The sequence below is a fragment of the Puma concolor genome, chromosome A1 (assembly GCF_028749965.1).
Source record: "Puma concolor isolate L17-30 chromosome A1, mPumCon1.1.hap2, whole genome shotgun sequence".
Lineage (NCBI taxonomy): Eukaryota > Metazoa > Chordata > Mammalia > Carnivora > Felidae > Puma > Puma concolor.
In genome coordinates this window covers 237888477-237913743 of record NC_141667.1, presented here as the reverse complement: position 1 = coordinate 237913743, position 25267 = coordinate 237888477, and the positions used below count along the sequence as shown (strand labels likewise).

Below are 25267 nucleotides of genomic sequence, written 5' to 3'. Positions count from 1 at the left end.
ACCTGAAGAGGCGGCCTCGAGGATCATCCGGTATTTCTCATGGCCTGGATGACAGTCACCAGAGTGTGGCCCAGTCTCGGGGTGACACCGAGCTGGCTTTAAATGCTAAGTGGTCACGCTAGAAGAGTGGGCAAGTGCCTTGAGCCTCAATTTCCTCACCTATAGTAATGGGTATAGCAACAGTATCCACATCTTGGGATTAAACGGCACAACCTCCGTACGTGTGTTAATCGACTACGTTAGCCGTAAGGCTCTGCGGTCAGCAGCAGGCTATCAGTCGTCAAGAGTTAACACGCGGGCTTCTGACTGTGTGTGGGGTCAACCGTATTCGGGATGTGCACATCCCGCTTCTTTTCTGCAAGGGGGCTACTTGACCCCGGGGGGGGGGGGCGGGGAAGAGCTGACCGCTGGGCGGGGGGGTGGGGGGGAGGGGGATGCGGCTGGGGCGGGAGGGCAGAGGCGCCGCTCACCCATCTCGCGGTCCTCCCGCACGCGCCTCCTCTCGTCGCAGCAGGCCTGCAGCCACCTCGCCTTGTCTTCCTGCTTCTTGGCACAGAACAGGTAAACCTCGTCGGTGGTTTTGCTGACGAGCTTGAACGCGTTCTTCACGCTGAGGTTCCAGTCCTTGTCCCGCCCGTCCTCCAGGTCCACAAGCCGCACCTCGTCCATGTCCGTGCGGCCTCGGTAGTAGAGCACGTCCCTGCGCAGCAGGTCCTTCTTGCACGACACCAGCTGGTGGTCAAACAGGAAGAACGTCCGCTGCTGGCTCTTGCCGTGCCTGCTGACCTGGGTCAGTTCCCCGGAGTGGATCAGTTCCGAGCTCCGCTCGAGGATATCCAGCCCCTGGAGGGAGGAAAACACAGTTCACGGTCTCCCCATCCCGATTCCTTCATGCGTCACGGAGACAGGAAGAGGTCCTGACACGGTCTGTTCTCGGACCTTCCAGTCACAGGAGACCCGTCTGCAGGTCAGCGTGGCTCAAGAGGCCACGTGAATCGCGGGCTGTTCGTCTCCCTGTGTGTGAAATTTCCTTTCTTTACCTCCCACTCAGCGGGAAAGGTTACAGCGTCTCTGTGTTGTGAGGTGTATTCCCGGTGGCAAACGTGCCGGGTCACTACACTCCACCCCGTCTGAAATGGCTGCTCCTGGGAGAAGAAGGGCACCACAGAGGCTTCCTACGGGTGGGAGCTCCGTGCTATCGACCCTGGGGCTCGGGCTTTCCCGTCTGGTATACACAGCGGCTCCCAGAATAAAAACTAGCTTCGGATCTTGGAAACAAAAGGCCACGTGGCAAACTGCCAACCAGAGATCGGTGAACTTCTGACAATAAATTATCCCCTCAATGCCACAGTCCAAGAACACAAGGAAAAATACACCTTTACAGTATTAGGTTGGGTCTAACCCAATGTACCTTTATGGTATTGGGTACGACACGGGCCTTTGGTCTCTAAGATTTTTATTCTCCTTCAGTCCCGGTCACACACAACATTTTGTGGAGGCAGAAAATCTTGACTCCAAAACAGTTCCACTTACTTGCCTATAGCAATTCTGTGCCCCAGATTCTGCACTTCCAAAGTAAGGGAGTTAAACACAGTGATGTCTGGGGGCCCATCCAAGCTCCACAAGTCTCTACGGCCCCTGATATAGAAGTATTTCTTTCCAACGTTCACGGCCATCACCTACTTTAGTTAAAAACCTAAGTTCTCCATCCAAACTTTCTTAATCCTTCGGGACAGTGTGTTCTGACCAATCAATTTGATGTAGGACGAATCTCACTTGGTCTAAACACAATCGGAACAGCACCAGCTGATCGTTCTTAATGACTGCCATAGGGTCTAGGGGTCACCAGCACGCGCTCTGAAGCCGGGCTGCCTGACTAGATTGGAATCCGGGTCTGCCACTCTCCGGCTGTGTGGCCTTGAGCCAGCTCCCTACCCGTGCGTGTCTCCGTTCCCTATCAGTTCAGTGGAGGCCACAGCAGTCCCTACCTCATAGGGTCACTGAGAGGATGAAATGAGTTCGCATATAAAAACGGCTCAGAGCAGGGCCAGACGCTGCTGTGGTTGTTGTGTTTATAAATAAATACGCACGCTAGACCATTCTTACAGGGTGTGCCAAGGACTGCGTTTACCACCGTCTTAGACGATCCTCACAACGGCCCTGTGAGGCAGGTAGTGTTTTCAAGCCCACCTTGTGGATGAAAATATTGATCTTGCCCAGATCAGACCAGTTCAGACGCACGCAGTGTGAGTCCGGAGTCCGTACTCCTACCACGCTATATTGTGTATTTTAAGGGTTCTCCGTTTGCTTTCATGGAGCGTACTTCCTAGCAGGAGAGACAGTGTAAACAATAAATGAATTACAGACACTCTTCAGAGTTGATTTCTTGGTGCAGGTGAGGCGTCAAGTAGCTGACTGTTAAGGTCAAGCACGTGCCTCAAAATACAGACACCATTAAAGCCAAGAATATGAAGAGTCAATCACAGGATGCTCAAGTATGGCATCAAACTAGACCAGAGTGAGGGAGGGGGTGCACAGTGCTGGGCGGCGTAGCGGGTGCGGGAAGGGGTTCGCACTCACCTCCCAGCCCACGATGGACACCTGCCACCGTGCTATCTTGTCTATGCTTTCCAGCCTGCGCTTGCGCTCGTTGATCAAACAGGCCACGTTCTTCATGGCTTCGTAGGCTGCCTTTATATTGTTGTAATCACTGTAAAGCAGGAGGTTCATTTTAGCCACATAACCTGAAACCTGCAAAGGCAGACTGACAAAGTCGTGCCCCCCATCCCCGATTTGTATACCAATAGTCCAGACGATGTGGCATCTAAATAACGGCCACTGTTCCCTTTTCCTTTTTCCTCTATGAATAGACTACAGTCTCCATAGGTTAAGGGAGCTGACCGAATGCAATCCAGAATTCTTTGGAACAAGAATGTTTTCATTCATTTCCCAGAAATCGCAATGAATGAAAGTGAATGCCACAAGAAGTAAGTTTTAGTCACAGTGACAATAGATTATTTTCATCAATAAAGAAAGGACAGTCTTTATTATTGCTTTGCTTCTCTTACAGCCAGTTTTGCTACATAAAGTACTTTAACAATCAGTAACCATTCTCGAGACTAATTATCCGCTCTGAGCCTCATCTGTGATGATATTCAGGAAAGGACACAAAGGGGACATGAGCCACAGAAGCCGGACGTGGTGTTATGTAAACGCTAACACCATATTCACCTCACCGAACGACCTTCATTTCTGGTGCTTCCGTATCCTGCAGTCAGATCAAACTAAATGTTCCCTGGAGCAGGCTCCTGTTCCCCAGGTTTCTAAAACTGGAGGTACTGGAAAAATAAATTATAGCTATACTCTACACACAGACTCGGGCAGGGCACGTCTAGTATCGGGAAGTTTTACATTCCAGTTTGCTCGGCATTAATAATCTGGGGACATGTAAACCAATCATCCAGCTAATGAGCTGAATTCTTCACTTTCTGGCACGTTCCTGTGTCTCACGGGATAGACGGAGCCTCTGGATCTCAGTTGCACCGAATTCAGATCCTCCTGCACAGTCAGGACAAGAAAGCCTTGGAAGCAGACTCTTGTTTATTTAGCAAACACAATTAAGCTCCGCTCCTGGGAAGTCCCTGGGCACTCCCCCACAAGGCAGACCTCGCTGTCTTTAAACAGGCCCGTTCACACTCAGAAGCGGGGCACGATGGGAGACCCAGACAGATACAAGGGGGCTGCCAAAATACTGGGAGCCACCACTCACCCCAGGCCTCAGGCAATGAAGAAGAGTGCACAAAATTATCGTATATTTTTTCCTACAAGATTTTCTGTCAATCCTAGGAAAGAGGCAGAACGCAATGGTTTTTTTTTTTTTAATTGTTTTTTTTTATTGAATGAAGACAGGGAAACGGGCTTCCTGTCATTTCCTTTAAAAGGATTGGCGGGGGGGGGGGGGGGGGTAGTAGCCAAAATACACAAATGCCTCACAGTGAGAAATGCCCTTAGAAGAGAAAGACCAACTGTTGAAGGATGATGTACAGACTTCCGGACATACACTTCCCACCTGAGAACGTGCCAATCTGCTTGCCCATGTCTGTCAAGATGTCTCTTTTTACTCGTATCTATTTTCTCTGGTTCCTCAGCATGGTGTGTGTTCATTCTTGAACATTTTCTTTAAATGTGTGGCTCTCTTAACTTTGCTATTTTGCTTCCACTCAAGTTTTCTGATTTTCCCATCAGAAACAGAAACAGAAATAGAAACAGAAATATATATAGCTCTCTTCTCTCTTTCAATGAATGCCTTTCTCTTATTGCTTTAATCTTAATTCTTTAACATCCATGTCTGTAGGGTCTATTGTTTGGCAACCCAGCTCTTTTTCTCTTTCCACCTTCCAATCTAATTGTAAAAAGATTCCTTCTGCAAGCCCCATGTCTCCACAGGAGTCCGGCAACAGACAGGACAAAAGATGGCTCCATCCTGCACACCCTGCAGGGCCAGGCACTGCCGGGGAGAATGTGATTGCTCTCCGGGCAGCAGTTAGCTGTGAAAAGCCAGCACTGTGTGGTCTGGCAAGGCAGATTTCCTCTGGGTACAATCCTGTCCCCCTCTCTGCATCCTAGAACCTTTCCAGATCATCCTTTCAAGGGCTACAGGTAGGTACACTGAAAGCTTTGTACCAGTGACACGGATGTCAGGAATGAGGTTTGAGTCTTACCTAAAATAGCAAGCTTTATCCCAAAACCTTGGTATCCAGCTGGCATTCCGGTTGTGGCCTGGTGAAAACACAGCAATAGCCCAACCGGTGCCACTTAAAGGCACCACGCACAGCTGGGTCCTGCACATCTTGGGGAGTGGCACAGAACGGCATGCCCATTCCAACACCCAGTGGGTGAGATCTCACAAATAATCACAGCACGGTTATGCGTTATTCTGTACATGCAGGAAAACAGTGAGTTGCTGTTAAATAGCAACTTAATAGCTCCCCCAGAAGAACTTAGGGACAAACTTAGGGACAAGGAAATGGAGCATTCGGGTGACCATGATGAGAAGTCCCGTGCTCCAAAGCGCAAGGTGTACGGGGTGGAACGGATTATGGAGACGGAGTGAACACCCAGGCTGGGCAAGAAAGGGCTTAGAGCCAGACGGGACCTCGGGGGGATGCTTCTCCAACCTGACCCTACACACTACCCTGCACCCTCGAGATTCCCCACTCTTTCAGGGTTTAAACTCTGGCAGTCCTCACCCTTCCGTAAAGTAACTTCTCTTTGCAGTACATGATAGCGCTCTGGGGGTGAGTTGCTATAGGACGGGAAGCAGACTGTTTCCGAAACTGAAGTTACGCCGGTGTATGTCTTTATTTAAAATAAACTACTGAGTAGCTACAAAAGAGCATTTGTAGGATATACGTGAGTTATAAGGACCAACAGATAACACAAACCCCCGTGTGCTCATGACACAGTTTAAGAATTATTCTTAATAATGATGTTGAGCATCTCTAGGAACAGATATTCCGGAGCCTCTTCGATGACCCTAGTTCAGACTTCAGAGTAATCTTGAACGTTCAAAGCGACATGACAGCTTCTTCCCCAACGCTCAGCGAGAGCGTCAAGAGGACACGTGAGCCAGCCCGTCACCGCCACTCCGCGAAGCCCCGAGTGCCCCCCTGGGGGCGGGGTGCGCAGGCCCCGGTGCGCATCCCCCGGTGGCACCTGCTCCTCACCTGTGCTCCTGCGTGGTGTACTTGAGCAGCTCGGCCAGCTGCAGAGGGTACTTGCAGATCTTCTGCACCGGCGTCAGCAGGAACCCATCGATGGCGATGTCGATCATCTGCTGCAGCAGGCGGCAGGCTTCGAAGAAGTGTCGGTAGCGGCCCTGCTTCATCAGGCGGGACAGCTCCGCGCAGGCGCCTGGGTGGTTGTTACAGTACTCGGAGTAGATGGCGAAGCCCTCTTGCTGGGAAGGGGAAGCACAGCCGCGTCAGGCTATGGGCTGGCGATGGGCGCGGCCCCGTCCGAGGGGGCGTCCCGGAGAGCACCCCGATTCTGCCCTGTTCTCATGCAGCAAGCCCGCGTCTTCTCTGCAGGCAGGGGCCGCTTACAGAGCAGGGGGCCCGAGGGGGGGGGGGCTGCTCTAAGACTCGGTGCCCTGGCCCCACCCGAAGCCCCCCTCGTCGAACCCTGACGGGGTGTCTCACGGTGGCCCGGGGCTTCCGCAGGGGAGCGGCACTCACTGCCACCGTCATCTCCGCCCCAGCTCTGCTCCAAGGAAAAGGCAGGCGCTGTTCCCAAGTCCCGTCGGTCTCCCCCTCGTCCTCTTTACTTTCACTGACACACAGGCTTGTGACCGTGACCACAAGGGGGGGATTCAAAGCCACCACCCGCTCCCCCCACAGCACGTCCTCCCCCTAACGCCCCACCGCCTGGTCCCCACACACGTGAGCCCCCCGGCTCCCTTCCTTTCTCCCGGACTTCTCCCTTGGAGGCTGCTTGCCACCAAGGTCTCAGGACGCCGGCGCTTCTCTCCCGGATCCCAGAGCGGCACCCTGTCAGTCCCCCATCCGTGCTCGAGGGCTTGCCCGCTTCCACATTCCCAGGGCCTCCGCACCCCACCTCCGCACAGCCCCCCCGCCGCAGCCACTGCGGCCAGGCTGCCCGCTCGCCGTCGTCCGCCCTGCCCACGGCTGTGTGGTGTCCCACCCCGCACTTCCTACTTGTCTGTGCCCAGCACGACACGCCTCAACTCCCGTGTCCCAGAAGTCTAGAAGGTTTTCCCCACCCACCTGTTGATTCTTGGACACTCAACGCCCTGCAGGCAGTTCTGACGCCCCAAGACCAGTTCCGTCAGCTGGTTCTCAGAAATCCCCACGCCCACTGCAGTCACCCCTCCCCAGTGCCACCTCGTCCCTTGTGCGGCTTCTCCCGTTCTCCCGGCAAGGCCGCGCCCAGAGGCTTCGCCTTCATCAGGCCCTGCCCCCTGCAGCCTGACCTTCACCGACCTCTGAAGCTTCTCTCTTGGAACCTTCTGCTCTGGCCAAACAGGCCTTTCACCAAGTCCCCAACAGACCCAGTGCACTCGTGGGGCGGATGCTCCCCACTGCGTGGCCACCACGGCATGATCTTCAGCCACTTAAAATCAACCTACCCGAGGACCAGCTTCCGTTCTGCTGCCTCTGTATAGCCACCGGGGTCAGTACCCAGCAAGTGCTACCTGAGGAGCTGGCTTTGTCACTGCTATTATTGTTACGATAATTGTGTCCGTTTGGGCTGGGAATAAAGTCTCCTTCCTCTGAAATCTGTTAGTATTAATCAGGGGCACTGAATCCTCAGTTATTAAGCTCACGCCATCATCACAAGACTGTTCTGAGGTACTTACAGCGTTCCACGCAGGGGTCTGAGAACTGCACACCTCGGTCTGAACCTACACCTGCTCCTTACTAACGTGTGACCTTGAGGGGCGCCTGGGTGGCTCAGTCGGTCGAGCGTCCGACTTCCGCTCAGGTCGTGATCTCATGGTTTGGGAGTTCAAGCCCCGCGTTGCGCTCTGTGCTGACCGCTCGGAGCCGCTTCAGATTCTGTGTCTCCCTCTCTCTCTGCCCTCTCCCCTGCTCATGCTTTCTCTCTCTTTCAAAAATAAACAAACATCAAAAAAAAAAACTAACGTGTGACCTTGGGTCACTTGCTCTCTGGGCTAGTTTCTGCATCTGGAAAATGGGTAAAATAATCAATCCTACCACATCATAGCAGTACAGAAGCTAACACAAGAAAACCCTGAAAAGAGTGATTAACATAAAATAGTTACTATGAGAGGGACTATATAGGAGAAATTACTCCAAATACAACCCCCTAACTCCAAACTGCATAAAAGTGGGAAGATTCTAAAATCTTGAGGTATGTAGGTAAAGATTAACCATATAAACCAAGCAACTTAATTTACAACTGACATCTCCATTCCATAGGCAATTAATCCAGCAAACAAAGCAAGAAACAAAACAGAACAAAAAAGGACTCCTTTCTAGATTGGAGAAACATTTCAAAATTATTTGACCGGATGTGATTAATAAGACGTAACAGGTGACATACATGTTGCAGAAAGCAGGATCCTATTTCACTTAAATGAGGTTCCTCTTTATTGTACTGTTTCTCAAGGTCTTTCAGGAACTTTCTTTGGAATTTGTAAATATCTTCAATGTTTCCAAAAATGGTGGCTAGTTGCGCAACAGTGAACATTCCCGTGTGTTTGCGACACTGTCGGATATAGCCCTGCGAAACAGAGAGGTAAACTTTTAAAAATTAATTTGGAGATTCACAGAAATTATTTGAATAATACAGTGTTTTGGGCCCAAAGCCATTATCTTAGAGTAGATTTTAATTAGAGAAAATTATTTTACCCTATGGGTCCCTGATGGGGTAATCACACTTCCACGACTGCAGTGTGCTACGAATATTTTTAAAAGAAAAGAGAACAACAGGTGCATGTGGTTGGATTTAGGACGCAAGAAACTATATAAAGTTTTCAGATTATACTCATAAAGCAAAGTTGCAGGGTTTCAAACATGAGGGCTCAAACATTGGGACTGTCATACTTTTTCTAAACTCTTAAGATAATCATTCTCCCATCCCTAATTTCATTTCACAGCTGAGAAGACCTGTCAAATACAGAATGCCACAGCTTGCTGAACGGCTCATGCAGCCGGCTCACTGTCATGGCCAAGAGCCAAGGACATCTTACCCAAGGATTCCACCATTTCCTACTTTCTATATAGAGCACAGATCTGCAGATCTTTAATCCGAGGCCTGGCCCGATTACAGCCCTACTCATTCTCTACGTACAACACCCTAGTTGTACCATGGCTTGGGTAGAAGTTAGTGTGGAAGGAATGAAAGGCCATAAATGTGTGTAATAATTATCCCCAAATCAGCATCATGTAATAACATAGCCTAAGCGGACTACATGATAAAATACATACCGCTGCCCACTTGGTCTGAACTTTAACACAAAGACAATGTAAAGGTTCAAGATACAGGCGGTAGGGCAGACCCGTCTGATTTAAATCCTAACCCCACCACTTTACTTTCTCTGTGCCTCAGTTTCCTCATCTGTAATAGGAGGGGTAGTAGGACCTGCCCGGTGAGTGTTTGTAGGAATTCATCCAGGTCAAAGGAAGGCACAAAGTCAAAGCTCGACAATTATTAAGCCATGACTGATTTTCCTAAAATGGCACTTTAAAAAAACTCCCTTGGGGCGCCTGGGTGGCGCAGTCGGTTAAGCGTCCGACTTCAGCCAGGTCACGATCTCGCAGTCCGTGAGTTCGAGCCCCGCGTCAGGCTCTGGGCTGATGGCTCAGAGCCTGGAGCCTGTTTCCGATTCTGTGTCTCCCTCTCGCTCTGCCCCTCCCCCGTTCATGCTCTGTCTCTCTCTGTCCCAAAAATAAATAAACGTTGAAAAAAAAAAAAAAAAAAAAAAAAACAAAAAAAAACTCCCTTAACTTCTAGGGAACAGATGGTTAAAGCTAAACATCGCTCAGTCTTTCTCTGGCCAGCTAATCCAATCACTGGGCACTTGTCTCCCTTGTGTTTGTCTTTAGTGCTAAATGTTCACAGCTGAACTGAGAGTGCAGCACTCAGCATTCAGGGCCAGGCCAGCGGGAACGAGGAGATGGGGCCAACACCAGTGGAGCGTAATGCTCGTACAAAATCCACAAAAACACAGAGGATCGTGAGAGACACAGAATTTATCACACAGTAGTTACCATGACACTGCAGAATATAGCTTTGAAAATCACTAGATAAAACCAATTTTTTCTTTTTTTTTTTGGTCTGCATCTAACTGATTGAGAACCTAATCTGTGAGACAGCGATTAGATGTAGTGGGATTGTAAATAGTGACGCACATTTGTGGAATCGTGTGGGTTTCACCCGACGGCTGTTGCCCCCTCTGAAAGTCATTCACTCTGGGAGCGCCTGGGTGGCTCAGTCGGTTGAGCGTCCTACTCTGATTTCAGCCCAGGTCCCGATCCCAGGGTTGTGAGATCGAGCCCCGCGTCGGGCTCCGTGCTGAGCACAGAGCCTGCTTAAGATATTCTCTGTGCCCCTCTCCCTGCTTGCTCTCTCTCTCTTTCTCTCAAATAAATAAGTAAATAGATAGATAAGTAAATAAAATTAAAAGGCAGAAAGTCATTCGCTCTGAATAACTTCAGGATGTCAGTCCTGAGAGTGTAGGAAAGAAAGCTGACTACAGCAGGGGGCCACTGATGCTCAACAAGGCAGACAGGTATTTAATGAGGGTGCAGTCCGTGCAGGGGCCGCACGGACAGACAGGAGAGGAAAAGGGAGGGCTACAGAGAAGTGTGTCTGACTGGGAACAGAAGAAAACCACACGGGCATATCCCACAGACAACCTGGGGGAGGCCGCGGGGTCCGGGGTCTTACCTCACAGATGTCCTTGAGGTGCTTGATGTACACCCGCTCAGTGTTCATGATCTCCTGGATGACATTGGTCCTCATCTGGTGCTTGCTCTCCAAGTGTCTGTGGCGGTTCTTGCCGACATCCTCCTCCTGCTCCTCACCCTGGGTGCTGCTGGAATTCTCCGACAGCTCTTCCTGATTGACACGTAACTGCGGGCCACACACAGGTGACAGGTGACTCGGGGGGAGGCGGCGCCAGAAGCAGGCAGAAGGTCCCCCCCACCCCAGGTTTCCACTTCTCCACGGCTGGTTAGGAAGGCAGCCTGGCCCTAGGCTACGTCTTCATGTACTTGGCAGGGCCACGGCTGGGCCGGCGGCTCAGACCATGGCAGCAATGCCACAGTTAGTTGACCATGGTTGAAATTTTTCCTTCAACCCATCTAATTTCTGAAAGGTTTCATTAAAATGATTACAAAGAGGGGCGCCTGGGTGGCTCAGTCAGTTAAGTGTCCAGCTGCAGCTCAGGTCATGATCTTCGTGGTCCGTGAGTTCGGGCCCCACACCAGGCTCTGTGCTGACAGCTCGGAGCCTGGAGCCTGCTTCGGATTCTGTCTCCCTCTCTCTCTGCCCCTCCCCCACTCACGCTTGCTCGCTCACTCTCAAAAATAAATAAACATTTAAAAAATTAAAAAATAAGAGGGGCGCCTGGGTGGCGCAGTCGGTTAAGCGTCCGACTTCAGCCAGGTCACGATCTCGCGGTCCGTGAGTTCGAGCCCCGCGTCGGGCTCTGGGCTGATGGCTCGGAGCCTGGAGCCTGTTTCTGATTCTGTGTCTCCCTCTCTCTCTGCCCCTCCCCCGTTCATGCTCTGTCTCTCTCTGTCCCAAAAAAAATAAATAAACGTTAAAAAAAATTAAAAAAAAAAAAAATAAGTAAAATAACGTCACGACAAAGAACTGAGCCTGTAGAGAGCGGGCTTGAGCTGGACGCAGCTCTGCCGCCCCCCACAGGCAGCTGTGGGAAGGGGAAAGCGCCACACTTACTCTGACAAAGCTTGCGGGGAACCAGGCTTCCTTGTCTTCACTCCGGCCCCACCACCAGTCCTTGTTAGAGGCTTCCAGAACCTGGATGACATCTCCTGCCTTGAAGCCCAGTTCCTGGTCGTCCATGGTCACGTGGTCCCATAGGGCCTCTGCGCAGACCACACTGCCATCGCTGATCAGCTGCAATGGGGACACGTGCTTAGCGCAAACTGCGGCGGGCAGATGAGGGGACACAGACATCTTCCGCTGCTTCTCTGTACATACTGCTGGCTCCAGGTCAGTCCTTAGTGCTTGAGTGTTGTACAAAATCAGGTGGGTGTCTCTCATATGTTCCTAAAGGAAACCCCGTATCTATTTTTTTTTTCCCAAGGAAGTATTAAAACGGCTCACTTATCGGGGCGCCCGGGTGGCGCAGTCGGTTAAGCGTCCGACTTCAGCCAGGTCACGATCTCGCGGTCCGTGAGTTCGAGCCCCGCGCCGGGCTCTGGGCTGATGGCTCAGAGCCTGGAGCCTGTTTCCGATTCTGTGTCTCCCTCTCTCTCTGCCCCTCCCCCGTTCATGCTCTGTCTCTCTCTGTCCCAAAAATAAATAAACGTTGAAAAAAAAAAAAAGTTAAAAAAACGGCTCACTTATCTGTACATCAGTTATCTAACAAATATGAATTATGGAATTTTCAGCCCCCAAGCAATTGTCTTTCTGAGCAAACTAGATAACACAGAACCAAGCCTCCAATGGTTATGTATATACATTATAGTAAGACACTCACAGGTTCACCTAGAGATTACTCTCCATACTTCATTCACGGTCTGAATAAACTCTTAATCTAACTTGATAGTCTACTACAATTAAAGAGGACACAGCGTGGTCTCCAGATATTTAACAGCTAATTTAAAAAGCCAGGAACAGACACAGCTCATCTGTTAGTCGGCCATAGGGGCAGGTGGCTGTGGGTCCTCTCAGCTCCCAGGGACACTGTCATCTTCTACAGCAACAACCGGTATTACTAATGGAGACGCTAACTCATTGAGAAGTGACATTCCATGCACTCTGGTCAACAACTCCAAACGCCAGGGGTGTCTTCTAGAAAGAGTTCCATAAAAGGGGCTGCAGATGCCCAGTGGTGGAAAGAACACCAAATGTGTAGTAAGAAATACGTGGCTAATTTCAGGTCTGCCATTTGCTAGCAAGTGTTGCGGCCTCTTAGTCTCTGAGTGTGTATTAAAATATGGGTAGTAATTATAACATCTACCTCTGCGATCGGCTGTGAAATCTTTCTGGGATAATGTAAGGAAGAGCATTTCTGAACAGCACTATCCAAACACTAACGACTGCTGCCCTTATGACTTAGAGCAACGTGAGAGCTTTGGTTATCTAGAAAACTTAATCACATACACTGTCTTTGAAAATGCCACGAGATCAGAGTTCTAGGTTTGGGAATAGGTTTAGCGAGAAAGAATCAAGGGGGCCAAGTCTAAAGTGACCGTGTACCCTGAGAGTCGGGTCTCCAAGACCCGCCACTGTTGTGTGTGATTCCGGTACCTCGTTGATGGCCAGCTGTTCCCCGCCCGGCTGGAGGTATCTGGGGTTAGCCTGACAGATGTCTTCATAGGTGTAATCCTCCTCGCTGCCGTTGTCATCCACTAAGGCAGAGGACTCGGTACCTCCATCTGAAGAGACTGAGAAAGAAATGGCATGGTTTACGGTTTAAAAAACACGGCGAAGGCAAACTAAATGACCTCTGAGAACAGTACTCCCAAGGGGAAGTAATCGTTTGTGTCTTCCCCAGAAAGAGAAATCATGAGAAGACGTGTATAGATCTATTAATCCCCAAGTAGACGCCGTGCTAAGAGCGAGCTGCGGTCGAGGGTTACGGGAAGTGGGGATGAGAACGGCTCAGCGGGCACCGCCAACGCTGACACACGGCATTACTTTGCGGGTGAGGATGGTGGGTGAACTGTGTGTCATCTGGCTGGCAACTCGTGCTCCAAAGGAGACATAAAAAATATCAGTAAAGTGTTCCGCCTCCGTCTTTCACCTGCAAGGCAGTGGTGCTGCTAAAATCAAAAGGTGTTGATGGTGTCCTAAGTGGAGACCCGCAGTCGTTCTCTCCAAGTGCCTACAACGTGAAAGGGCTCGAACTCGTAATATCGGACTGAGGAATTAGGTACCACACCTTTGCCAAAAAAGAGAGAAAGACCTTTTAAGGACGGGTATAGCGCTTGGGACCGCCCACCTTGGCATTCAGGCCCCCCCCCCCCCCCCCCAGGGCAGTGACGTAGTCTCCTGGTGGCTAATTAATCTGTCATCCAGCAGAGGGAATCGTAGAGAGAGAACGTTCCTTGTGAAGAGAACGGAAAAGACCTTGCGCAAGCAGCAGCCGGCTCTTCAAGGTGGCTCTTGACAGAGCAAAACGTGGCTCGATCTGAAGCGCTGAAGCACGTGGTACACGGACGCCAGTCCCTCTGACAGAAGAGACTGGAGAAGTAAGGGAGGGGGAGCTTCGAGTGCTACGGTAGGCAGGGGGGTGGCTCCTTCAGGATTCTGAGAAAGGAAGGGACAGGGGTCGAAGGGAGGCCCCGACACCACAGGCAGAGAACAGGTTTCCGAGTCCTACGGTCCGGTCCGAATCGCAGCCCAGCCCCTCCACGGGCACGGGAGCCGGCAACTTACTCCTTGAGCTTCACCTCCCCCAGCTGTACAAAGCGTTTTCTTTCTTTCTGGAGAATGAGGTGAGGGGATGCGTGTCAAGTGCCCGGCGTCCTTGATTCCCGGTCGGGCCTCACCAGGGGAGGGTTTCGCCTTGACGGCGGCGCGCGAGGCGGGAGCCGGGGCGACGGAGGACGACGCTTGGCGACACTGGCGGAGGGAGGGGCGGGGCGGAGGCGGGGCCGGGAAACCCGCGGGGAGACGGTGGGCGGGCTGGAGACAGCGGGGCGGAGCGGCCGCACCAGGGAACGGCGCGCGATGATCTGGAGGATCCCCCGTTACCGTTACCGGCGGAAGTACCAAGAAGGCAGAGTCCGAGAAGCCAGCGTGGTGCGAAGGACGAAGGCCGGTTCGGGACGGCGGTGGGAGCGCGCCGTCGGCTCTGGCCTCGTCCAGGGACTCGCGAGTCTGGATTTCCGGTAAGTACCCTCCGGGGGCAGGTCTTCTCTCTAAGCAACTGTTTGTCTGTCTGTTTTTTAATGAGATAGCTCCTGTTCCGTGCTTTGTGCTAAGTCTGCCGACTGGCGTCGCCTCCCACCGCCCAGCGGCATTTCCGGGGCTCCACAGACCACCCGGCCGAGGCCACGGCCCGAGCGCGGCACACCAGGCCCCACGCTTCCCTCCCGCCACCTCGGCCACGCTGTCGCGGTGAACGACTTTTTGGCGGAAACACACCTTGGGAACAGAGCCTCGAATTCTTACCCTAAACCCACGATAACTATGGAGAACGACTGGCAACGACGGGCGCCGAGCCACACTGCGGAAGTTGGCCCCGGGGCACACCTCGCGCGCTGGGGTCTGAAGCTCTCCTCTCAGGGCACACACGGGCCCGCGATCAGGACGACGGATTCAGGCCAAGTGAAGGACACTGGGGAGGCTCAGGGAGCACGGGAGCAGATGGGGGCACGACGGAGGGCGAGCGGCCCCTCCTCCCTCGACGCCCACCCCCTCGCCCGCGTGCGGGACGCCGCGCCTCTCCACGACGCCCGACAGGCCGGGTCTCCACGGGGGCCCGTGCTTTACGGCTGCCTTCTCATGGCCTGGGGTGCCCCCTCGGAACGCGGCAGCCCCCACGGCCCAGCTGCAGTCACCCCTTCTTCGAGCCCCGCTCGGCTTACTTTTACGGCAGCGGGTGCCTGGTGACTCGCGGCCACGGGGCGGCCTCTCTCTGTCCCGCCAGGACAGAGGGCGGGACGTGGCCTCCCCACGGAACGAGAGGGCGACTCTGCGGCGAGTCGGGGCTCTGAGGCCGGGGGTGCCGGGCGCCGACCACCCTCTCCCACTCCGCTCCCCTCCCTGTCCCCATGCTCAGCCCGGTTCGGGCGACGCGGCGGCCTGTATCCGAGAGGGGGACGTGCGAGTGAGCGGCCTCGAGGGCGAACGGGTGCAGGGGCGGAGCGTCCCTGGACCCGCCCACCAAGTCCAGAAGCCCGGCGGACCCCTAGCTGGCCGCCCGGCTGGCCCAGGTGAGGGGCGTGCGGGGCGGCGGCCGGCGGCCCTGCGAGCGTGCATCCGTCCCAGCGGGCGGCCACGCCACACAGCAGGACCTTCTGTCCCCGGCGCTTCTCTCTGGAGTGCAATGCTGGTGGTGCCGGGGTGAGGGTGGGGATCTGGATGCCGCGTGGTGACTTCTGCGTCCCAGGCGGTGGTCAGAGGGCTTGTGGGCAGAGGACCTGGGGTCACCGGGTCTAGGGCACTTTCCCGGTGTGTGTATTTGGGGGGGTGGGTGGAGGGAGAAAGTCTTAAGGAAGCAAATATAAACTTTCTGCACACGCGTGAGTCTTTCAGAAAACCACACTAAAGCTCCAAGCCGTCTCTACCCGGAGTCCTGGGAGCAGCCTCCAGACCATGACGCCCAACAACTACCTTCAGCAACGGCTGAAATGCTCTAATGCCCCTGGTAAGGAAGGAAGGTACGTGCGAGCCCTCGGTCTTCAAGGGGGCCAAAGTGGCAGGAGCTGCAGACTTCAGCGAACACTGACCCGCCACAGCCTGGCATCAATGGCATTTCTCCCGATCACATTTCGGCCGTGGCTCCTGAGCCAAAAGGAGTGAAATACAGTAAAATAGAGGTGCCTGGGCCTCCTGCCCATGGCAAAGCCCTGAAAACGACACTCTTCCCCTCAAAGACCCACTGAAGAAGGTTTACCGGGGAGAATTCTTACCGTCTGATCTGGCTATTGCCATGAAAATCAGTAAGAGGGGAAAAAAGCAACAACAAAGGCCAATCAATGGTGGTTATGTACAAATGCACAATTTACAGGAGTCTAGTGAGAAAGGGATCCCGTCGAAAGAATGCTAAACTTCCCCAAGAGGTAGCGGGATAAAGTGGTCTGGACACAGGTTAGGACCTTCATCCACTGAATGATCTCTGCGTTGCCATCGTAAACACTCGGAACACCATCCTGACTGAGGGGCACCATGAGAAAGATTTCAACAGTGACAGTGTCACCAGCATGGATTGGTGTTTACTAATCACTGTGGAAACAAGATGGTGCTAGGCACTGGGGTCAGCTGACTCAGACTTCCAGGGGTAAGTGGGGTATGCCAGGAGGCCTGTGGCAGGAGGGAAAGCCTAAGGGGTGTGGAGCGAAAATATCTGGGCGAATGAAGGTCCTAGCTTTACTAACCGTCGAGCTCCATGACCTTTGAGCCACTTGTTTACCCTCTTCCAACCTCAGTTTTCTCATCCGTACAATGGGAGTAAGTTTTTACATGTGATGTCTCCAGAGGCGTTCTTGCTCTTCTGCCTCACACATCCCCTGTCCAGCTCCTCAGCAAACCCCGACGCTCACTTCGGAAAGCATCCAGAACCTGCTCAGTTCCCACTGCTCTCCCGTGAGCTCAGTCCAGCCCCTCGCCAAGTGCTAGGATTCTCACCAAAGAAGCCACAACCATCCTGTCACTCCACTGCTCCAAGCCATCGGGGGAAAGCCCAAGTCCCCGAAGACGGCCTCCTACCCCAAACGCACTCTGCGCCTCCCAGCCCTGTCACCGGCTGTGGTTCTGCTGGCTGCCCGCTTCGTAGCCCGGGTCTCCCTCCTCGGGGTTTGCTGCTCCTGCACCTGGCATCCTCACGCAAGCACTCAGGCAAGTCCTTCCCTGACCGGCGCACTCAAAACCTCCACTCTCTCCAGCCCCGATCTGCTTTCCCGATTCATTTTTCTGCACAGCATTTCTCACCATCTAACACGCTTTGTCTGCTGTCTGTGTCTCCAACTAAAACATAAGCTACGTGAAGGCAGTGATTTCGTCTGCTTTGTTCTTAACTGTATTTCTAGTACCTGGACCACTGCCTGGCACACACAGGCACTCACTAAGTATTCGCTGGATGGACGGATGGACAGACGGACGGATGGATGGATGGAAATACACCAACATACAGTCTAAGAGCAGGCCTTTGGGTCAGACAGACTAGGCTTCAAGTAACAGTGCTGCATAAAAATGATTTGGTTTCTTTTTTAATAGTTTCGAGTCCTTGGTAAAGTTTCTTTCTCATTTTTTCCACCCACCCAAACGGTCAGAGAAAGACAGTAATACCCATCTCACAGGGTCGTTTGTCAATCCTCAACAAGTTGCTGTTACTACCTTGCTGTGAGCCTCAAGTGAAATGGTGATGTAGGAAAGCCTTCTGTAAACTGAAAAGTATTACAGAAGTACCAGGTTCTTCGCCTCGGCCTCACTACGTGAGACCAGGCACAGGGTTATTGCTTGGCGGGACTCAGCTCATACAATCCTCATGGCCATGCTGTGTGGCAGGTACTAATCTCCCCAACTTCCAGACAAGCGAACTCAAGTCCCAATACGACATGGCGTGTGCAGTGGGGACCAAGCCAACGTCATCAGCTCCCACTCACTGGTGTTACCACCCCTGCCAGGACTACCTCTGTTATCAGTGACGAGACAAAAATACTGGACAGATAGTAAAAATGGCTTCCCACCCCAATTTCAGTACTTCTAAATCATTCTGGAGCATGGCAAGGTTCACCCAGCCCCTGCTCCTCGTGACTACCTTTTCTTCCCACTCCTGATCCCAGTCCCCACCTGGGTCTGCAATGATCTGATTTTGTTTTATCCTTTTCCTTTCCTGATCCGCAAGTCCCTTCTAAGTCGATGACTCCTGTTTCTGTCCTATAATTTACACACATCTTATGGAGTTGGATTTTTCAATGTCTGCTGTCCAGATGGGAGGGGTTTTAGTCCTACAGTTCGATGCTGTATCTGTGCACACGTACCGTATTTACATGTGTATTTCCCTTTGGAGACCCTAACTTCCTTTAGGGAAGGGACAGAGTCTATTTTTGAATCCCTGGCACCTAGCATAATACCTGGCAGAGAAAAGGCACTCAAAAAATTTTTAACCGAACTGCAAATTGCTGACGAGTAAACTAAGGTTCCAAGAACTTTTAACTATTTAACTGGGCTACCCGGAGTCGGGTCTGAAGCAGGGTACACACGCTGGGCTTCCTGATTTCCATCCCCACCAGCCATCCTATGTATCACTTCCAAGAACAACTTCTTTTTTTGTTGGTACCTTTTCTTTTTTTCCTTCCTTCCTTCCTTTTTCTTTCTCTCTTTCTTTCTTTAATGTTTTATTTATTTTTTGAGAGACAGAGCATGACCACAGGAGGAGCAGACAGAGAGGGAGGCACAGAATCCACGGGAGGCTCCAGGCTCTGAGCTGTCTGCACAGAGCCCAATGTGGGGCTCGAACTCACAAACTGTGAGATCGTGACCCGAGCCGAAGTTGGATGCTTAACCGACTGAGCCACCAAGGCGCCCCTCTTTCTTTAAGTATAGTCGACACACGATGTTACTTAAGTTCGAGGTGTGCAACAGCCATTCGACAACACTGTGCTGTGCTCGCACGTGTAGCTACCATCTGCTCCCACACAGCACTATCACAGCATCACGATATTCCTTATGCTGTACCTTTTATTCCCATGACTCACCCAAGGTAAACTTCTGGAAGCACTGGTTTCATCACGTTCACTAGAAACCACACAGGACTTAACAACTGCATCCTGACAAAACTCTCCCGTGATCTGGCCCCACTCTGCATAAGCCACCTCGTCTCTCACTGTGCACCAAAGCCCACAGCCACCTCACCGGGCGGGCCTGTGCACAGACAGGTCTGCACACCGCCCAAGTGGACCGCAGGTTTCTTCATGCTGCGGGAGCACCTCCTCACACCAAGTGAACGTGGTCTCATTTAACTTACCGCCTTCAAAATCTTCAACTACAGATGAAAGTTAGTCATCATGGCTGTCTATTTAGGGGAATTTTGCATGATGTGGAGCTGCTATAAATTCTCAACATGTACCTCAGCACCACTAGGAGAAATAAATATGTTCTAGTAATAAGAGTACATTCAGTGTCTTCCTTTCTCCCTTTCTATTGTGGTAAGAAACCACGTACCATTAAATTAGCCATCTTGGCCATTTTAAGGGTACAGTTCAATATTATTAAGTGTATTCACATTGTTGTAAACAGATCTCCAGAACTTTTTCATCTTGCAAAACCGCAACCTTATACCCACTAATAACGGATTCTCCCCCCTTCCTTGGCAGCCACCTTCCCACTTTCTGTTTCTTTGATTTGGACTACTTTAGATACTTCATTGTAAGTGGAGTCACACACTATTGGCCCTTTTGTAACTTGCTTAATTTCACTTAGCACAATGTCCACAGGGTTCATCCGTGTAGCGGAACGTATCAGAACTTCCTTCCTTTTGAAGGTGGAACAATGTTCCGTTGTACACATACACTGTGTTTTCTACACCCGTGCACCTACTGAGGGACACTTGGGTTGCTCCCAGCTCTTGGCTCTTGTGAGTAACGCTGCAATGGGCGTGGGTATGCAAATGTCTCTTTGAGATGCTGCTTTGACTTCTTCTGGATATATGCCCAGAAGTGGGATTGCTGGGTTAGGCGGTAATTCCATTTTAACCTTTTTCGGAACTTCCATCCTGTTTTCCACAGTGGCTGTACCACTGTATATTCTCAACAACAGTGCACAGGGTTCCAGTTTCCCCACATCCTTGCCAAATGTATCTATTCTGTTGAATATATAGGTGTGGAAAAGCCATTTTTTGAAAACAATCTTGTAAGCACACAGCAAAGACTGTTGAGAATGAAAATCGCTTTTAAAACCCCAAAGCCCACGGGGCGCCTGGGTGGCTCCATCGCTTCAGTGTCCGGCTCTGGGTTTCCGCTCAGGTATGATCTCACGGTTTGTGGGTTCGAGCCCTGTGTTGGGTTCTGCGCTGACAGCAAGGAGCCTGCTTGGGATTCTCTGTCTCTCTCTCTCTCTCTCTGCCCCGCCCTGCTCAGGTTCTCTCTCCTTCTCAAAATAAATAAACATTTAAAAAATCATTTAAAACCCCAAAGCCCTAGATATAATACGAGAGCAGAGACGGGGTATTCTCATTCCATAGCACTTCTTACAGGTGTGGTCAAACCGAAGGAGAACCTCCTTTATCACCTAAAAGCTCTGCATACAGAGTTTTGGCACATACCTCTGGCCAGGGCCAATTCTGAAACAGCCACACGCCTCTTTCCGTAGAGTAAATATATGTAAATATTCTAAACCTGTATAAAATGATTTTTTAACGTTCTTGCTGAATCATCAGCATCCTTCTGGAAAGGCTGCTGTTATCTGGGGTCACCGAGGCACTGCACGTGGGCCCCCTCCTTCCCGTGGCCCCGCTTATACAGTCAGATCTTCGGATTCAGCTCTGAATTCTCTCCCCTCCAAACGCCTGCTTACTTCCTGAAGGAACTGGTCACCTCTCCAGGCTGTAGCAGCTGCCTGAGGAAAAATCCCCGGGCCACATTTGCAGCCTGGCCAGAGGGAGCTTCAGGAACAACCGGACGGAGCCACATAGTCATAGAGCACAGAGTATTTTTAAGTCAGCAGGACCGTTGCAAATACAATTAGAGACGATACAATTAGGGATGACATAAGATTTTTTTGAAAAAAGGCCAACAATAAACAGCTTCCACATTCCTCAGGAAAACACTCCTCTGTCTGAACTCAGACTTTACGCTGGTGAAGGGACGAAACCTGGCCACCGACTCCAAAGGTGAATTTGTTATGACGGGAAATATCAAACATCACCAACAATGGAAAACTTTACTTTGTAACATGTACCAAAAGATAAGGATTTCCCACAGGAGTCTGATTTACACACACAGAAAACAGGCCTGTGTCCTGGTAGGAGCCTTTGTCGGGACCCGCAACATGTCTGCTCCCACTTGGCTTACTTTTACGTGTTTAAGGGCTTTTGAGCAGAGTGATGAATTGCAAATTGGTCTGGGAGTCCAAAGACCTTGGTTCGGGTCCAGCAAGACCACACAGAAAAAGGCCCTGAGCTCTCTGAGTCTTCGCTTTCTCTTCTGCAACTGAGAAAAATGGCACCCCTCTTGTGTCTCACGGGTTCGTGGGGAGGGCAGATGGCGGGGAGCAGGTGAAGGGTTTTGTCAAATAAAAGGAAGGGAAGAACGAACACAGCGGGCTTCACAGTGAGGCACGTGGCATGGAGTCATTCGCACGTTAGCTGTCGTCACGATGTCCTGACTCCCAACACGGAGTACCTACCGGGCGTCCCTCTTCCTGCCCGTGCGGCTGCTCCGTGAGGATTTCCCCTCACCAAACCGGACTGACTGCAGGGAAATTCCTGCACTTAGAATCATCTGTTACAAACATATATTTTAGCAAACCTCCTGCTGGTCACTCAGACTTCCTCAGGTTTGAGATAAGCCAGTCTCACTTCCCATGTTAGAAACGGAAACGGCCAACACAAGGGAGGCAGCCAGGCAGGCAGCTTGCGCTCAGCTCGGGGCTGTGAGCAGCTCTTACAAAGCCACTGCTGTTTGGGCCAAAAGCCTGAGCACCCGGAGTGACTCTCGAGCCACAGAGATGCACATAGAGGAAATGACCTAGGCCCCGGGGGCCCTGGCCCTTCAACGCCAAAACATGGCACACCACTTCCAGGGCCATTCGTCTTCAGTGGCCCCCACACACCCAGCGTGGATGGCACCCAATCACATGGGGAATGCGTATTAGAATAAAGATTCCCGTCCTACGCTGGACCACGGAACCAAGTTCTCAAGGAGAGTGGAGATGTTTGCCAAGAATCCATTTCGAAAAGCACACTGAGTGATTCTGACGTCTGGCTAAATGTGGGACCCACGGGAATTAAGGCCAGACTTACTTAAACCCGCACACAGAGATTTGCTCTAGGACATATGTGTTCTGTTGCCTATCCACACAGCAAGACACGATTTGGAGGGCAACGGGCTCGGATCTCACCGGTTGTGAAAACCTCTGCTTTGGCTACTTTGTACCCCTGAATGTTCCCTGTATTGACAAAAAAGGACAAAATCCCTTTGTCCGTGCTGACCTCTCCACCCGGAACAGCATTCCCACCCAAAGAGCCGATAGAATTTGGACTCATCCTTTGAGGCTGCTCGGCTCCCACTTCTTGGTGATGGGTTCCGAGACTTTTTTCCTATTATCCCCTGACCCCCGCAGTAAGTCTCTGCCTGTGATACTCCAGAAGCACGGTAGCTCACCTCTTAAAATATTCATCACGTTTACACAGTTGTATTTTAGCTGTTTAGCTACAATACTCTAGTTTGCTGTTCATGTGTCTATCCCTGCCCAACCCCTATCCCAGGGAACTAACTTTCTTTAGGGAAAAGAAACATGCATACTAGTCAGTGTCACTTGACTGGATGAAAGCCTCGAAATATCTTTCATATCTAGAATTCAGAATGTTATTGTCATGAAAGTCACTTTTGTGCCTAATCTAGACCTGGAACCCATTTTCCATAAATAGTATTTTTGAGCCTTTTAAACATATCGACAGGAAGATCAAGCAGGATCCCAGAAACGGACATGCTGGCCTTCACTGCAAACCTTTTATAAGGTCTATGGGTCTTTTGAAAATAATTCTCCCAACATACAGCTCTCTGTGTGGATTCAACTTGGGACCACTGCTGACTTCTGCTGCCCAGGACGGTGACGGGAATAAGTTACACCACAACGGAGCTTCATTTACACCAAACCCCCGACAGTGGATTTTGTTTCTACCAACGGTTTCGTGAATTTTGCTTCAAACTACCCGTGAATCCTCTTGCCGCTTCTCAATCTAAAGTCAAAACTTGCCCTAGAGTTGTGTCACATATGCCCTATCTCATTAAGAAAAAAGTCCGCCTGTGCTCATCCGTAAAGTGGGTATTTAGAGCCCTCAGATACGAGGGTCTGGGCCAAGACGACGCCCCCGACGTCTCCCCTCCACTCTCTCCTGAGAACACAGTGGCTGGAGAGTCCTCAGCTTCCGCCTGTTCTGGAAGCTCGCCCTCTGTCCTGTCTCCAATTCAGATGTGGGATTCAGGCTCTGCGTTTCTCACCGTCTCACCGCGACCCCTCAGCTTTTACTTCTGGCTTGTCCCCGGGAGTCCTCTTAGCAAGCTGCCGCTTCTCCTGGGGTCCCCACGCTGCCACCTGTGGATCTGTCCCGGGCTCCTCTCCCCCACTTGGCTACCTACCCCCCCAACAGCTCTCTGGGCTAGGTCTCACCACCCCTGCCAGCTGCTGCTTGGCTGGCTGCACAAATCCTGAGCAGGAACCTGCCTGGTTTCACCACATCCTTGGAATGAACTCTTAGCGTGTACCAGGCACTGCGCTAAACACTTACTATGAATCATCTCAGTCAAGCCTGGTAAGCATCTTGGAATTATTACTGTTCATTTATAGAGCAGGAAATTGTGGCTTAAAGAGGTTAAGTAACTGCTCCCAAATGGTGGGGCTGGAATTCAAACCCAGGTCTGTCTGGCTCTCAAACAATCCTGCTACACACCTGCCACAGTCCTGGCCTCACTTAGCTCACGTGGACAGGACCACGACCTGGTGGCCCATCCTCCCCGGCACCCACCTTCCCCTGACTGTCCCCGGCAGGAGCTTCCTCCAGACAGGAGAGTCATCAGGCTGTCCCTCAGGGTCCCCCCGCCCCTCCCCTGGCCCCTGCCCAATCAGGGTGCTCAAATAAAATAGAACCCACAATTTAGCAAACTCCATACTTTATCTTATGCTGGCATATCATTTAAAGTTGACTAAATACTGTGTTCGCTATCATTTCCTGCACACACACACACACACACACACACACACACACACGCATAGTATTCTGAGTATATGAAGAAGTCTTTGGAACACTGAACCAGTAAACATTCAGAGCAGGAAAAGAGACAATTTCTACAGAACTGGCCTTCCCAGTTAGAGAGAGTTCCTTCCTTTTCTTTGCAGTCAGGCTCGTCAAAGGAACAGAGCCACCTGTGGAGGTAGGGCAGGAGCGAGGGAGCCCCAACGGAACATAGGCGGGGGGCAGGGTGCAGAGCCTTGCACAGAAGATTCTGCCCCGCTGCCTCTCTTCAGCTACATCGAGAGCATTCCACCCAAAGCGAGAGGCTGGGTCAGGCCTTCCCTTGGCCTTTGCATGAGTGTGGGAAGAAGGGCTGGGAATCTTGCCCGGGGAGTGGAGGAATGCTGGGAGGAGGAGCAGGGGACAGCAGGGGCTCCCATCACTGACCGCCCGGCCGCCTCTGCTCTCCCACGCGATGGCTTGGCTGGCTTGGCTGGAACAAACACACACATGCACCCACTGGTGCTCAGGACGAGGGGGGGCGGCCAGCTCCCCTCTGGTCTCTACTCCAGCCTCCTTTGGGCCATGTCAAGCATGGGACCGTGGTGCCCGGCTGCTCAAGCTGACAAGCACAGCCGACGGGTAGGCAGGTCTGTGCTCTGAATGCAGTGATCAGTTGGCAGCTTTTTGGTGAAATGGAGTACACGGTTGGTCTTGTTTTTTTTTTTAATCTCCAGACATAGAAGCCATAACCACATCCCTGTCTGCTCTGAGCCAACACAGAAAACCCATCACAACGAGATGAAGGACAAACTCCAATGGTCCTGCCCCAGCGAGGCCCGAGGCTGCCTTCGAGCTGTCAACCACAATTCTTCCATTCCATGCTGAGTTACTGGCATTGATTTCAGGCAAAAACAGAGGCAAGACTTTCAAAAGCATCCTATTGTATCCACATTGTAGCAG

General features: G+C 51.7%; 1 protein-coding gene across 7 annotated transcripts in view; it reads right to left on the bottom strand.

The window, feature by feature from the left end:
* Window positions 1-25267, bottom strand: part of SPATA13 (spermatogenesis associated 13) — a 346879-nt gene that overhangs the window by 4901 nt on the left and 316711 nt on the right. For all 7 annotated transcript variants that reach the window (XM_086715132.1, XM_086715136.1, XM_086715128.1 and 4 more), the window contains 7 exons: window positions 12991-13127; window positions 11452-11631; window positions 10435-10620; window positions 8086-8265; window positions 5727-5959; window positions 2581-2710; window positions 471-843 (listed from right to left, as the gene is read on the bottom strand). In XM_086715132.1, the coding sequence (XP_086571258.1) occupies window positions 471-843; window positions 2581-2710; window positions 5727-5959; window positions 8086-8265; window positions 10435-10620; window positions 11452-11631; window positions 12991-13127 (1419 nt within the window). The remainder of the gene's footprint in view (window positions 1-470; window positions 844-2580; window positions 2711-5726; window positions 5960-8085; window positions 8266-10434; window positions 10621-11451; window positions 11632-12990; window positions 13128-25267) is intronic.